The sequence below is a fragment of the Botrytis cinerea genome, chromosome 3, assembly GCF_000143535.2.
Source record: "Botrytis cinerea B05.10 chromosome 3, complete sequence".
Lineage (NCBI taxonomy): Eukaryota > Fungi > Ascomycota > Leotiomycetes > Helotiales > Sclerotiniaceae > Botrytis > Botrytis cinerea.
Window position 1 is genome coordinate 1,505,443 of NC_037312.1, and position 14,169 is coordinate 1,519,611.

The 14,169-nt window shown below is 42.8% G+C and overlaps 3 protein-coding genes across 3 annotated transcripts; 2 read left to right on the plus strand and 1 right to left on the minus strand.

The window, feature by feature from the left end:
* Positions 1-595: 595 nt before the first annotated feature.
* On the minus strand, positions 596-2,338 carry BCIN_03g04540 (hypothetical protein). Its single transcript, XM_024691957.1, has 3 exons — positions 2,095-2,338; positions 1,929-1,976; positions 596-1,836 (listed from the first exon to the last, which is right to left on the minus strand). The coding sequence occupies exons 1-3, from the start codon at positions 2,173-2,175 to the stop codon at positions 814-816; spliced, it is 1,152 nt and encodes a 383-aa protein (XP_024547730.1). The 5' UTR covers positions 2,176-2,338; the 3' UTR covers positions 596-813.
* Positions 2,339-5,404: 3,066 nt separating this feature from the next.
* BCIN_03g04550 (hypothetical protein) lies at positions 5,405-9,239 on the plus strand. The gene is made up of 4 exons (XM_024691958.1): positions 5,405-6,183; positions 6,255-6,424; positions 6,483-6,955; positions 7,008-9,239. The coding sequence occupies exons 1-4, from the start codon at positions 5,855-5,857 to the stop codon at positions 8,523-8,525; spliced, it is 2,490 nt and encodes an 829-aa protein (XP_024547731.1). The 5' UTR covers positions 5,405-5,854; the 3' UTR covers positions 8,526-9,239.
* A 2,308-nt stretch (positions 9,240-11,547) lies between these two features.
* On the plus strand, positions 11,548-14,010 carry BCIN_03g04560 (hypothetical protein). The gene is made up of 4 exons (XM_001560642.2): positions 11,548-11,824; positions 11,883-12,317; positions 12,451-13,214; positions 13,267-14,010. The coding sequence occupies exons 1-4, from the start codon at positions 11,711-11,713 to the stop codon at positions 13,826-13,828; spliced, it is 1,875 nt and encodes a 624-aa protein (XP_001560692.1). The 5' UTR covers positions 11,548-11,710; the 3' UTR covers positions 13,829-14,010.
* Positions 14,011-14,169: the final 159 nt, after the last annotated feature.

The following is a 14,169-nucleotide window of genomic DNA, read 5'->3' on the forward strand; positions in this document are numbered from 1 at the left end:
AAAACCCTACAGCCTAGAAGCGAGTTCTATAAGTCTAGACTTTTCTTAACACAAGGCATTTCCTACCTACCTGCTATCTATCTATCTATCTGTTGATCATCTAAGAAAACCGGAAGAAAATCGACTGTGATGGAGAATCACGTTTTGAGTGCTGTTACTAGAACTACTACTGCTGCTATTATCCATTCGATATATATATCTCCTTTGACCTGGGTAGTTCCTAGGGAGATACCTCTTTTACTTATGGTTGGCCTCTCCCCTTGGTGTGTAAGTATTGGAATGTTACATATCTCGTTTGGTCTGCGGAGATAGATAGGTAGGTAGGTAGGTAAATATCAATCGTTACATTTCCATTTCCATTTCCATTTCTATGAATATACGCATATATAGTTAGCACCAAATCATTGCCACAGCATATCATATCATACCATTTCAGCATCACTACCTGGGTCTTACTCTCGCTCTCTCGCCCGCATTCATTGCGCGCTATATATATATATATATATTCTCTTATGGATAGAGAGAATAGGAAAATATGGGATGTTGGTTGTTTTGCATGTCCAAAGGGATAAATATGTAGCAGATAGGTATGGTGTGGAGATATGTATTATTTGTCAAGATGGTTCTTTTATCCATCGAATTCATTCAGCTGAAGACAATTCGTACTTCATTGACAAAACTTATCATTGCTTCATTAACATCATCATTGCTCTTTTATCGTTCCATAACTAATGTACAGTGTAACCATTATTGACACAAACCCACTGATCCATCGCCGAACATCTTGGACCCCGATTTCACTATTACCATTATTTAATTGTTGTAGTCTACCTTGGTACCAAAGGCCTTCTCAAATCCAGTCAAAGTAATGCGATATCTAACATCATTGACCTTGACCTTTTCGACAGCCTTCTTGCAACCCTCCTCACTAATATCAATCGTCTCAATCATCGGCTTGATCTTCTTGTCAGCCGCCAATTGCAACATAGCTTGAGCTTCCTTGCGAGAACCAATGTGTGATGCAGCGATTTTGCAACCATTGCTAACGAAGTCTTGCGCCATCAATTCAGGAAGTGGCTTATCTGGAAGACCAACATTGTGGAACTCTCCGTTGACGGCAAGAGTAGACATGTAAGCTGCGAGGTCAAACTCATTGGTCATATCCGCGCAGTTGAGGATGAAGTTGAAAGTAAACGCGAGGGGCTTTTGCCAATCCTTGTCCTTGGTGGAAATGAAATGATCAGCTCCCAATTTCAAAGCCTGTTCTTTCTTGCTTGGGGAATGGGATAGAGCCCAGACTTCGGCTCCCAATGCTTTGGCCCAGAGAATTCCAAAATGTCCAAGTCCGCCAATACCAAGAATGGCAACTTTCTTGCCGGGGCCAGTGCCAGCACGGACCAGAGGTGAATATGTGGTGAGGCCAGCACACATCATTGGTGCTGCATCAGTGGAGGAAAGTCCGTCTGGAACCTTGAAAACGAATTGTTCGTGAACTCTCGAATGGCTGGAATAACCTCCTTGAGAGAAGATTTGGTTTCCATTGCTATCCTTCATGGGTGTGTCACTGTGGCCCTCATCCTCATTATATGGTGCCATGTATGTGTCAACCATCTTGGGACAGTAGTTTTCGTTATCGCTCTTGCATTGTGGACATTGCATGCAGGATTGGACTTGAGCACCAACTCCAACACGGTCACCGGGCTTGACGAGGGTTACTTTCTCGCCGACTCGGAGGACTTTTCCGATGATTTCGTGGCCGACGCAGAGAGGGGTCGTGGCTAAATCGCCCCAACCACCGGTGATGGTGTGAACGTCAGAACCGCAGACTCCACAGCACTGTATTCGGATGGGAAGTTAGTAAACCATGATCACAACGCACCAAGTAAGTAAATGAGAAGGCAAAGTTGAAAAAAAAAAGTATTACGAACCTCGTTGACGATATCAACATCATGTGCTTCAAACTTCTTGGCGGGGAACTAAAAGAGTTGTTAGCAAATACTATGATATGGGTTGTGTCTTCATGAGCCCGTCTTGAAGCTCAACGAAGAGAGTTGTTTTATTTCGACTATTTGCATAGTTGAGGGGAGAACATGCCTTAGCTTTCTTGAAATCACTCCAGTTCTTGGTGGAGGAGATAGTAAATCCCTCGATCTGATCTGGAACGCTCGAAGACATATTGGAGAATAGACGGCTTTGAATAGACTGGTTCAACTGATCTGCTTGTGTAGAAAGCTGTTGGTGGAGACTTCGATGGTAATCTTGAATTTCTTTCTGTAGTTGTTCATCTACTACTTTTTGGGATATTTCACGCATGGGAATCAAGTTATTATAATCGTTCGAATTTGGGATTTGTAATGTCCAATTCACGTCAACAAACAAGATATATCCTCCCTAGTCCTCACAATGCAAGCTAATTCAAAGCTGCAGGAGCAATGAGCCGCAAAAGATAATGAATGAGGTCACTCTTTTCGTATTTAGAATTCCTGTCATGGGGAAAGAGCCAATTGGGAAGGGGAAGAATGAATTACCATGTATTCAAGAATGGAATTCTAGAACGACAAATAATCTCTGCCAAGAAAATATCATGGCATTTAGACATAAAACAATTGGCCGAAAACATAGAAGTCATCGATATCATCGAATTATCGCAGATAGAGTGGATGGCTGACGCTTGAGAGTACTATCTCCGAATATCAGTTGAAATCGATGATCGACGTCATGATAAAAAAGTGGATGGCAGCTAAAACTGGTGACGTGAGTGAAAGGGTAATACGGCAAACACACCACAGCGGCATGAGATAGATATCTCTTTGACCTGATTGAGAACTCGTTGCATGAAATGGCGAATGAAGAGGGGAGTAAAAGATCCGGAAAGACAAATAGATAAGAGAAGACGGTTTTCTCAACTCTGAGATATGAAATGTGCATTTCTCTTGTGTAGATAGATACATAAGTAAGTAGGTATGTGTTTATGTGTCTCTTGTAGCAATGTTTTGGTGGGAAGAAGCACGTCCACAAGGTCCGAACGAATAGTCTTTTTACCAACCAAATCGATAAAAACTCCAAGATCGCTGCTCTGAACTCAAATAGCTCACGTAGTACCCAATGTTCTTCTGGGAATACTATTGATCGATCGAGTGAGCCTGAATAATGTCCTTAGGAAGGAATTACAATTAGAATTCACAATTGGGCTTGAACTCCAATCAAGGGAAGCCTTTGGTACATCATTTGCTCCTACGCTTCTTCTGTCGAGACTTCAATGGTGGATGTGTCCTTTTCCGCTGATGATACGTTAGAAAGAGAGTTCGACGGTGTCTAACAGTTGTGTCCTGTGACTCCTATATCGTATGGAGAACTCAAGCAGAGAAGTGAAACCTTTAAGATAATCCAGCTATGTTTACTTCGTCCGTACACATATGTAAGTTCTTATATAATTTTCATAAAGAACCTTGAGGTCCATCGTTAATCCATCAAGGTACGGATTGCTAGTACTAGCGGGACTCGTCAACCAGATTCATCATCCCTTTGCTACTTTGTCAAGACAGCCCTTGAATGGCGAGAACGGCTCAACGGGTCTGTCTAGAACTGCTACCTACCATTGAAGGATTTATTAGCATTTTTCACAGCATTGGCAGTACAAGTCGATACCACGTTCATCCACACCCAGATCCACTCCACGGAAATCCCGAGGACGATAGCCGGACACCTACACCGTATTCATACTCCTATCGTAACCCCCCTGACTCCTGAAGAAGATCCATCAGATCCTACGCTACGGACATAGATAGCCCTTCCTCGTCAAATGTCCATTCATCCATCTATCCATCACATGCACATCTTTTTGTCCATCACAAATTAATTGTCTCACGATTACGAAAGCACACGTGCCCAGTGCTGACGCACGCCCCTTTTGTCCGGTTAAGCTCGGTAATCAAGCACAAATTCTGCCATTGTCTACTTGAGCGCCAAGACGCAGTATTATCAAATGGAAATCTCCACTGCGCCGAAACGAGTCGTGTGAGCGATTTTCGATGGCTTTGTGCAGAAAGATGGGAATTGAATTTGAGAACGGCTTTTTTTTCCGAGTTCAGAATTAAGAATATGCATCTGGGGACGTGTCAAACTTTTCTTCCCGGTGGGTGCTGCTAAATTGTGTTGTTAGAGTTTCTTCAGGGGAAGCTGGCCGCCGGAGATTTATCGAATCTTATTATGATTGCTGATGGTTGAAGATGTCGGAGATGTGAAGTGAGGGTGAAGGCGGTACTAAGTAGTAGCATAGGCATCGGAATTGAAACGGAGAGGACACGAAAGCAATGACAACATAATCGGAAATCTTCCCTTGTTGGATTGGGATTCCGTTCATTTTGGTCCAATTGTTCTAGGTAGGTGTTCCCATTTCCGCTAAAAGCCGCTCAAAGCATCAACGGCGGGGCAAGTCCTTACTTGGGGTCAGGAAACTAATACCGATAAGGATACCCAGTAAACATTTTCTCTTTCTATTTCTGGAAAAAAAGAGGTTGAGACATATTTCGTAGGTAGCTAACTGCTGGTTGCTTCAACCGCAAACGCTGTCGATTTCTAACTCCGATCAACATTTCGAATGCCACATGGTCATGTACCCGTTGCATCCTACACTGCCGTTGATCGACATAAGCCGTTGCTGTGCGAAAGAGGCGTTTATGTACCTTTTCTTTTCCTGAATTCGCAACTCGCAACTTCAATCTCCATATTTTCCGTCTTTTTTGCGGAGATGTGGGAGGTGGGATGCCCAGTAATTGAATCCTTGACTCTTGTGCCGTCCTGTCCAAGGGGGGGCGGAGGATTCCAGGAAGGGTTACTATCCAAGCTATCGTCCACGAATTTTGTTTGATTTGAGGCTTCAAATCTAGGCCAGAATAACAATGCCCCAGATCTAATTGGGTACTATTGAGGTCCTTAGCTCTTGAGAAGAACTGTGCGGAGTAGGAGGGGATCGAGGGGATTTTAGCTTTGGTGGGGAGAACTCAATGACACACCGAATGAAGGAAGTGCGAAATGCTATCAGATTCTTTTCAGGTCGTCTAACTTTTTAGATGAGTTTCAGGCGAGGAAGAACGCCTTGGGTGACTCATGAATCTTTCTATGCTCTCCACACGAAGTAAAGGCTTCATACAAATACTAGATGGATGAAGTTGAAGCAGTTCTAATTCCCTCATGCTACCGTGCATCTGCCTTTGGCATGTACCGGCACTCGGCCTGCTAGTAGGTGCAGGTGTGTTGAGGAATGCCCTTTGTGATAAGTCAGAACTAAGGTTCGAGTGCGAAGTAACATCACATTTACACTGAGCTATCAGGAATTTTTATTAGATATTAATAAGATTTTGATCCACGCGATTCAAATTTCTGTTTCTACTTAGTCTCATATGCCTGCGATCTCCCAACTTCCCTCATGATAGAAGCTTTTTATCCTTGCTCTGTCCTCCACAAAAAAGCGTTCTCCAATAAATATAAATACCAGGTGCTAGGTATATTATTTCTTTAGTGTCCTGTACAATTTCTACAACCCTATATAGTTGGGAGCTCCCTTCCACACCTTCCGATCGTTTTTAATCTTTTCTTCGGCCATATCATTATCATTAATTCTGGTTTGGGAGATTACTAGTGTGGAATCAGAAGCAAAAATTAAAATATACAATCTCAGTATTATTCTCTTCAGATCACATGCCAAACCGACCCCTTCATCCATCCTCGTCTACATAATTACTGGCTTTTCTACACCTGGTCGATTTTCACATGCTTCCTGTACTCCTCGAGAGTACTTAGTCAATACCTTTTTCTTGTTTCACACGTCTCACACAATTCTAGCAGTAACACAATGGATCCCGCATCTTTGAGCTTGTTGCAATCTGCTGTGCACGACGAGGAGCAACGAGATTTGGCAATGGGAGAACTTTCCGGAGCCCAACTATCACAACCACAATCTCCCGGTGCTAAGTCGAAAAAGAGGAAGTCAATAGATGGAGGAGAAACCGCGGTGCCCGAAAAGAAAAAACGTTCTTCAATCGCATGTACAAATTGTAGAAGTCGAAAAGTACGATGTGACGTGGAGCGTAGTGAGCGCGTTAACGACGCTGGAGAAAGAGTATGTAACAACTGCGCAATTGATGGAATACAATGCTTAGTCCCTGGAAGTAAAAGGAGAAGGTTAGTTTTACAAACAATTAAAGTCATAATTTTAAAAAATTGTTTCCTTTATTGACATATGCAACGAGCAGAACCAAACGAGGTAGTGCCGATGTCGCCGCCGAAGCAGTTCCCCTCCAAGCCTACACGGATGGTATTGCATACCCTCCACAAGCGTCAAATAATGAGATAAGACGGGCATCTGGGCCCAGCGCTCCATCCCAATCTCAGCATATACGTGAGCATGTACCTCACTCAATTTGTAAGCAGAGGCTCTTTCAGAACACAATTTGTGCTGGATCACATACTAACAATACCAGACCAGTCAGCCCTTCATTCGAAAGAAGTCGATAGTATCGATGGGCAAAAGCTGGCACAGCTTGCGCATCGAGCTTCTATGACCGGCGATCTGGTTCGCACGCGTCTAGCATCGTCTCCACCGCCTTCATTGAAACATTCACTTCCGGCTTACATCAACCCCCTCCCTTCGAAAATGACCTCTGTCGATATAGACTACCTTTGGGCGAAAAGCGCATTACTCATTCCCGAACCTCCCTTACGAAACGCTTTGCTCCAAGCCTTCATTGAATACATTTATCCATATATGCCACTTCTAGAATTACACAAAGTTTTACAGATAATCAATGATGAAGGGGGATCTGGCGCAATGAGTCTCTTGCTTTTCCAATCGATAATGTTTTCTGGAACAGCTTTTGTGGACATGGAAAGCTTGAAGCGCGCTGGGCACCGTACGAGGAAAGCAGCGAGGAAAGCATTTTTCCAGAGGGCCAGAGTATGTAACAAGTCAGCATGTGCTTCTTTTGAGCAATACTGACTATATTCAGGTTCTGTATGATCTAGACTACGAAAATGACATGCTAACTGTAGTGCAATCTCTTCTTCTCATGACATACTGGTACGAAACGCCCGAGGATCACAAAGACACTTGGCATTGGATGGGCAGAGCGATTGATCATGCATATACGCTTGCGTTGCATCGAGATCCGAAGGGAATAGATGCCGACCATAAACTAAGAAAACGAGTATGGTGGTCATGTTTTATGAGAGATCGACTTATCGCATTGGGAATGAGACGTCCGACTAGGGTTAAGGATGAAGACTGTGACGTACCAATGTTGGTTGAAGGCGATTTCGAGATCAAGGCACTCGATCCGCGGATTACTATAATTTCCTCGAGTTGTTCTTTGATACGAGATGTTGAGGCTCAGCGAGAGTTGGCACTCATGTGTATCTCGAAAGCTGAATTGTGTCTATGTATCAGCCAAATCTTGGTAGCTCAGTACTCGGTCCTCGGAAGACATCAAGGTGTTTCTAGTCAATCTGAAAGCACTACATCACAGATTATGCTGTTTCCCAAGAAGTCGGCGTCGTCAGAAGAGGTCGAGCAATGCGATCTGGCACTCGATCACTGGAAGAAAAATCTTCCCCAAGCATGTGTCTACTCGAATGAGTTGAGAAAAGGAAACAGTGGGCAACCGTTGTTTGTGGCATGTTCATTGTTACACATGATATATTTCACTGCGACCTCTGCCTTGCACAGGCCACGAGTTTTACCTGCAGGGCCAAACCAACCGGAACCACAAACGCTTTTTGCGCTTTCACGTGAAGTAGTGACCAACGCTGCTATTGGGACAACGAACATTGTTCATGATATGCATAATTATGATCTGGAGAGATATCTTCCTACTACAGGCGTGACAGCTCTACTTCCAGCCATCATTATTCATTTGCTGTTGGTCAGGTCCCCACAGGAGAATGAGCGACAGCCTGCTCTAGAAGGATTTTGTCTATGCATGACTGTTCTCGAGAGTTTGCGCGATAATTACTCTTCAGCGGATTACGCTACTCAATTCTTAGAGGCAGCCGTTCGAAAAGCAGGCATGGAAGATATCATAGGCCGTGCCAGAGAAGCGGCAAGACGCGAAGATGCTAAGCGCAAAGCCGCTTTGGCATATGAGAAGAAGCGAGCACAGCTCGAACGCGCACAGCGGTCTATGGATGAAAGGATTACACCACCAGTCGACACCCAGTTAAATGGTTTCGAGTCTTTGGGAACTCTCGTTGATAGTTCAACGGCGATATACAATGGCCACTTTGCCCATTCACCTCCAGATAGTGACGCTGTTCTTGGTGGAACGGGCTCGAAAGTTGCCCATGATCCAAATGATATGTTTGAGTTTTTGGACATTAACTACAACGATGGCGGGGAATCGGGAGGGTTTTATGATATGGATCTATTCAGTAGAGAGATTCCGGGATTCGGTAGCAGAATGCCTAGCCCTCAACCTGGAGATAATCTTGCGCTGTTCGATCAACCTTACATGGATGTTCTGGGCATCTAATTATGTTTGATGGCTTTAGATGTGGAGTTGTCTTCATTTGATCATTCTCATATTTGGTCGATGGAAGCTGACAATCCCAAGTAAGACTTGGCATATGGCGTACTGGGAAATGGTTCGATCTTATAGCTTTTGATGAACCCCTCAATGGGCAATGTTGGTACCTATTAGAATGGGATGGTGAATAAATTGGCGTTCTGGTCTAAAATTTCGAGGTACTATCGATTGACACTAGTCTCGTTTGGCAAAATTTGAGGTTAGACATGGACGAAACTCTGAATCATGTCTTGGAATAAAAAATGGCGTCGCTTCTTATATGGTTTGGTTGGGCTGGGTTGGAATGGGTTGGTGCTCGATAAATGATTTGACGTCTGCATTCAAGTTCTTTGTCTTAAATGTTGAATGAGAATGATGGGTCTGTGGTGTATGGCTTACTCTCAGGCGGCGACTGAGGTTCTGGGATAGAATATAATGAAGAGGAAATAAAGATAGATAGCCGGACCACATTATGGATAGGCTTGAGGTGTTGAGTTAAATTACAAAAGTTGATCATTCAACAGCTCTTATAATTGAATGAATGAATCGATTGGTGACCGGTATAGTATTATGTTTTTTGATACCATGATGATGAATTTCCTTTTCTTGACGTTGTGAGACGTACATGAAGATTGGGACGATAATGAGGTCGAGTTTCGAGAAATGGGAGAAGTGAAGAGAGGGGAATGTGAAGGGAAGTTGGATGATATGTGTGTATATATACGCATATACACGCGTACATGATATGATGATCCTCGGGCATCAGTGCTAAAAATATATACCCCCTACCTATTGTACGGTACATACTCGGCCCCCGGCAACGCTACCCCGGCAACGCTACCCTCGGTATTGGCTCGGTAGAGTGTGCTGAGTGCGCTAGGTTGGGTTGGTGTGGGGAAAAGGGGGGGAACCGAGTGCGGGGTTTGGGTAGGGGGTAGGGGGTTTGTAGGATGGGGTTTTGGGGTTGTGGGGTGAGGTGAGATGTGTGATGGGATGGGATGGGATAGGAGGGGAGGAAAAGACTTGGGTTTGTGTGGGTTTGGAGATTGGAGGTGCTTGTATTGGTTGCATGGGTTGATTGTTAAAAGAAGAGGGTTGGGTGTATATGTTTGTGTGTTTTTGTGCTGGGTAGAGATTTGGGATGGGTTTGTTTGATCTTTTATCTTTCTTTCTTTCTTTCTTTCTTTCTTTCTTTTTAGGGGGGGGGGTCGGACGGAATGTTTCGAATGGTTTTCTAGATACCATTGTTTCGTTGACTTGAAGTTTGGAAGTTCTGCTCTTTTAGAGTGAGCAATTCTATTGGAAAGGGTTAGTCTTTGTAAACTTTGAAGGTTCATGGGAATTTAGAAAAATGCATGATGGATGGCTTATGGAATTTTATCTTTTCTTTCCCAGAGTCTGGACCTTAGATAGGCTGGCGATCACTGGATGTTGAAGAGGTAAGAGTAATCTTGTTAGGAGCTCTTCTTGGGATTTGGAAACATTTAAGTCTTGGTCTTGTTACGCAAACACTCATGTAACAACTGGTTTCCCAATGCCGGCACAAGCGTTGTCTGGTGTTGAGGTTGGTGGGTGATAAATCAAAAAGTGAAGATATCCAAGACTTGTAGAGATCGACTTGTTTCAACTGATGTTGTAAATTACGAGGAGAAAAAAGGTGAGCTGGGAAGAGAAACCATATTTATACTACCCTGGCTGAAGAAGTGGTGTCGCGGTGTTGAGAGACGGTAGCAACCCCTCGATTTAGTAATTGAAACTAAGTGACAATAATCTATAGTTCACAACATGGAGTATTGGATAGAGAAGGAGCTTGTATGGAGAAGAAGGAGCTTGAATAGAGAAGGAGCTTGGATATAGAAGGAGCTAGTACAAAGAAGGTATATAGCTCATAATAAAATCAGGATTCATGCCCAATAAGGGCATGACGACTTAGTGGTATAGCTTGCCATCATTATTTTATATACCATTTCTAATAGTGAGCACTAGACCATCTCTAATTCAGATCGACGTTTACCTTTTTGTAGATCGTTGATTTTCCAAGTTTGTGATCTCTCCTTAAGTTACGTAGCTTAGCTAGGTGACTCTTTTACCTTTCTCTGCATTTCGCACTATAAGCAATTTTCAGCCGGATAGGGAAATAATAGAAAGCATATGTCATGCGCTAGACTCTTGTCTATTAAATGAAGAATAGCTAGTCATGTGATCAATCCCTAGACGGGTCTTGATCACACTAGGAAGACCGTTTTTCCTTGGCATGGGTCTTTTATCTGATTGCTGATCTTGAGGCTATTCTCATATTGGCCTTGTGACATTTATGACAGCATATCTCATTTGTTCGAGGTTTCATGGAGATAACTCTTAAACTATAACTGATGAATCTATGTATATACACGTATGTAATCCTGACCTTTATATTCACCATCTTTAGAATAAAATCTATACCAGGGAGTAAATATTAGATAATCCGAGAATGTTATATGAATAAGGTTTAGGAAGTCTAAAATATACTTGATGACAATGAGAAAATCGCTATATGACGAAGTGATTAGGAACTGGTTGGCCCACTTGACAAGCCGACTATTGCGGCTTTGGTAAAGTTGATGACAATCTTGCAAGTTCCTCAACACTTCATTTTTCCAAGCGGAATTGGTAGGTAATGATAGAAGTTCTTACGGCTCGAGAATCCCGGGACTCTCAAATTCGAAATATCGGATCTGAGATTTCTTACAAGCTAGATTCGGAATTTTATGCCCTGCATGCGTGTCCATTGGATTTGAAATAAGGTTAGGCTTTTTCAGTTTCATGGGATCTAGTCCGGCACTACCATCATTTCATTCATCAGATTTTGATGGTCCACCGTGCTAGATCTATTAGCTAGTTAGGTTTTACTTTTGGTGTTCTAATGAAATAAGCTATTAAACTCTAATTCTGACAGTTCTTGGCTGTGATGACTCTTCCAAGTGAAATGTTCTTCGATCCAACGAAGAACGGGAAATTTTTTGGCGATCTTCACTTGATCTTGGACTAATATGAATAGTGCTTGACATTATTTCTACGAAATATAAATTTGAGGATATTTTCTTTTTCTGAAGTTCAAATGCACACACCCAAGCATCTATAACGAAGAAAAGAATTGATCAAATTGCGGAATAATGTCGACTTCCACGGAGTCTACACTCGAGTTTGAGGGTTCTATAATAGAACTAGATGACTTGGACATATCAGAATCAGGAAAATCGGAAGAACAATTGCATAACAAGTCAAAGGTGGGTTGATAGTTTTCTTCACTTCTAAGTGCCTGATGTAATGCTAACTCTTACACAGGATCAGTTGGCTGCTAACAAGAATGATACATCAGCTTCATTGGCCGGCAATGACTCTAATAAAAAAATAGCTCCTGAGATCTGGCATCAAGCAATGAGCTATCTAAATACCAAGGATGTCAAGAATTTCAGGTTGTGCTCCAGCAAATTTGCAATACTTGGGTCTGAACACTTTATCGAAACTTTCGCATTTCGCTTCAACAGACGAGATCTTGAAAAGTTGGAAATGATCTCTCGAGAACATCCGAAAATGTTGAAAAATGTCAAGAAGATCAGATTCGAGAAGGGGTTTGTGCCTATAAGAGCCATGCTTCGCGTTCTTCGTAAGGACTACCGAGAAGCATTTGAATGGGATGATGAAGGAAGATACATTGTGGAACAAAATGATGAAATAGAGCCCATTGTTATTTCAGATATAATATCCGAATACCTTACTGTGAGTTGCCCGAGTTTCCATTGCCTACGATTTGCAATGTTTGCTTGCATCGTACCCATTGAATCCCCATTTTGAGTTTAGCGACTCTGATTATCCTAGAATTGAACCGGTCACTAACTAACCTGGCATACAGTGGTATACATTGTGGAACAAGGCAGCTCAAAAGTACGATGACATTACAAGGATGACCAAGGCATTTGAGCATTTGAACAATGTCACTTGCATTCGCTTCTCAACCGGCATTCCTGATTTCAGTTCGGAAGCCTTAACCCGCGCATGGGCGAAAGTCGCCTTTCCTAGAGCTTATGGAGGCATTTGGAAGACAAGAGAACTCGAAACGGTTATGCTAGCTGCACAGAATTCCAAGGTAAAACTCCGTCGTTTTGCCCACGATGCAGCTCCTGCCTTGTTTTTCTTACAAGATTTAAATCGGCTTGAAAATACTCTCAAGCCTTTCCGTGACCTTGAGAGTCTAGAGCTGTTATGTGACAGAAGGTGCTCACCAACACGCGGAAAAATTAACAAGAGATGCTCGACTGGACTGTGGAGGGCAGCGCAATCAGCGCCAAATCTGGAAACTTTACATCTGGGATTGGTTACCGGCGGATACTGCAAATTCGAAACTTATGAATATGTGCCTCTTAGAAAGGTTTTGGGGGTCTTTACCTGGCCTTCATTGACTCGCTTACGACTCGACAATATGACCTTGTGCGAGAAAGATTTGACCAATTTTCTCCTTAGGCACGCTTCTTCGCTGCGACATCTAACATTGACTCACATTTGTTTATATCGAGGTTCGTTACATGGTTTATTCCAGGCCCTGAGAAAAGGCCTCAAGCTTGAGAGTTTCCATGTCGATGGTATAATTCATTCTTCCTTCGGTCGAGAGTTATGGCAGTGAGTATCTCGTTGGTTTACATTCTATTTCAATACTAATCAACACAATTAGTTTCTTTTCGACGAACAAAGAGGTTGTAGAGTCCTCCGAACTCACAGAAGCGGAAAACCGTCGTGAAAGACTACTCAATGAATCTAAGCTTCAATTTTATAAGGACAACAATAGAATATTTCTAGGAAAGATGTGGCTACAAATGAAGGAAGATGGTCTCGCTGATGAACTCTCTGCTCAACTCGAGGCGTTTGTTCTCAACAAATGTGATATAACAGATTGGCCTGTTGGACTTATAAATAAATTAGCGGAAAAGATTTCCTATAAAGGTAGGGTATCACCATGGAATAACTGGACTGACGAGCGAATTGACGCCGCGTGGGATGCTCAGCTGGAGGAAGAATTACTAGATACCGACGTAGGCACCTGGGAGGAGTCCCAAGGTGAACTACCCGAGCATATACAATGGCTGAGGAGTGATTGGCAATGGAAGAGTAAATCGAGCCACTCAAAAAGTAAGTGGGCTTTGTGGGATGAATTGGAAGAGCAGGCTGGGATTCGCGCATTGTACGAAAAGTCATATGCATGGGGAAAAGCGGAGAAGGAAGATCAAGTTAGATAATTGACCTGTGAAATTCTTGTATATTCACCATATTGCTTGTCGTCTTAAGTTGATATACAAACATTTTTTGACTTTTAGGAGTTTCGGTCAATCGAGAGCCAAGGCATTAAAATTGGTATACTTGTTTCAAGTATGACTCTCTACAGGGTATGGTGGGAAGCATAGGGTAGAATAAGAGGGCATTCGTAGATCTCTTCTACTAAGTACATTCTCACTAGCTATGGAAGTAAGGGCTCTGCTATAAGTCAGAGTCTCTTACTAGTACTAATTAAGCCTAGCTCCCCCTGCTCTAGCACCCACGTGAACCATACTTTTAACAATACTTTTCCTTTTTTTTTTTT

Excerpts from the sequence above, each read along its gene's own strand:
- BCIN_03g04550 (XM_024691958.1), top strand. The coding sequence starts at position 5,855 with ATGGATCCCGCATCTTTGAGCTTGTTGCAATCTGCTGTGCACGACGAG. Across the intron at positions 6,184-6,254 it reads CCTGGAAGTAAAAGGAGAAG|AACCAAACGAGGTAGTGCCG; the intron begins GTTAGTTTTACA and ends TGCAACGAGCAG. Across the intron at positions 6,425-6,482 it reads GCATGTACCTCACTCAATTT|ACCAGTCAGCCCTTCATTCG; the intron begins GTAAGCAGAGGC and ends TAACAATACCAG.
- BCIN_03g04560 (XM_001560642.2), top strand. The coding sequence starts at position 11,711 with ATGTCGACTTCCACGGAGTCTACACTCGAGTTTGAGGGTTCTATAATA. Across the intron at positions 11,825-11,882 it reads AATTGCATAACAAGTCAAAG|GATCAGTTGGCTGCTAACAA; the intron begins GTGGGTTGATAG and ends ACTCTTACACAG. Across the intron at positions 12,318-12,450 it reads TAATATCCGAATACCTTACT|TGGTATACATTGTGGAACAA; the intron begins GTGAGTTGCCCG and ends CCTGGCATACAG.
- BCIN_03g04540 (XM_024691957.1), bottom strand. The coding sequence starts at position 2,175 with ATGTCTTCGAGCGTTCCAGATCAGATCGAGGGATTTACTATCTCCTCC. Across the intron at positions 1,977-2,094 it reads GTGATTTCAAGAAAGCTAAG|TTCCCCGCCAAGAAGTTTGA; the intron begins GCATGTTCTCCC and ends CAACTCTTTTAG. Across the intron at positions 1,837-1,928 it reads ATGTTGATATCGTCAACGAG|TGCTGTGGAGTCTGCGGTTC; the intron begins GTTCGTAATACT and ends ATCCGAATACAG.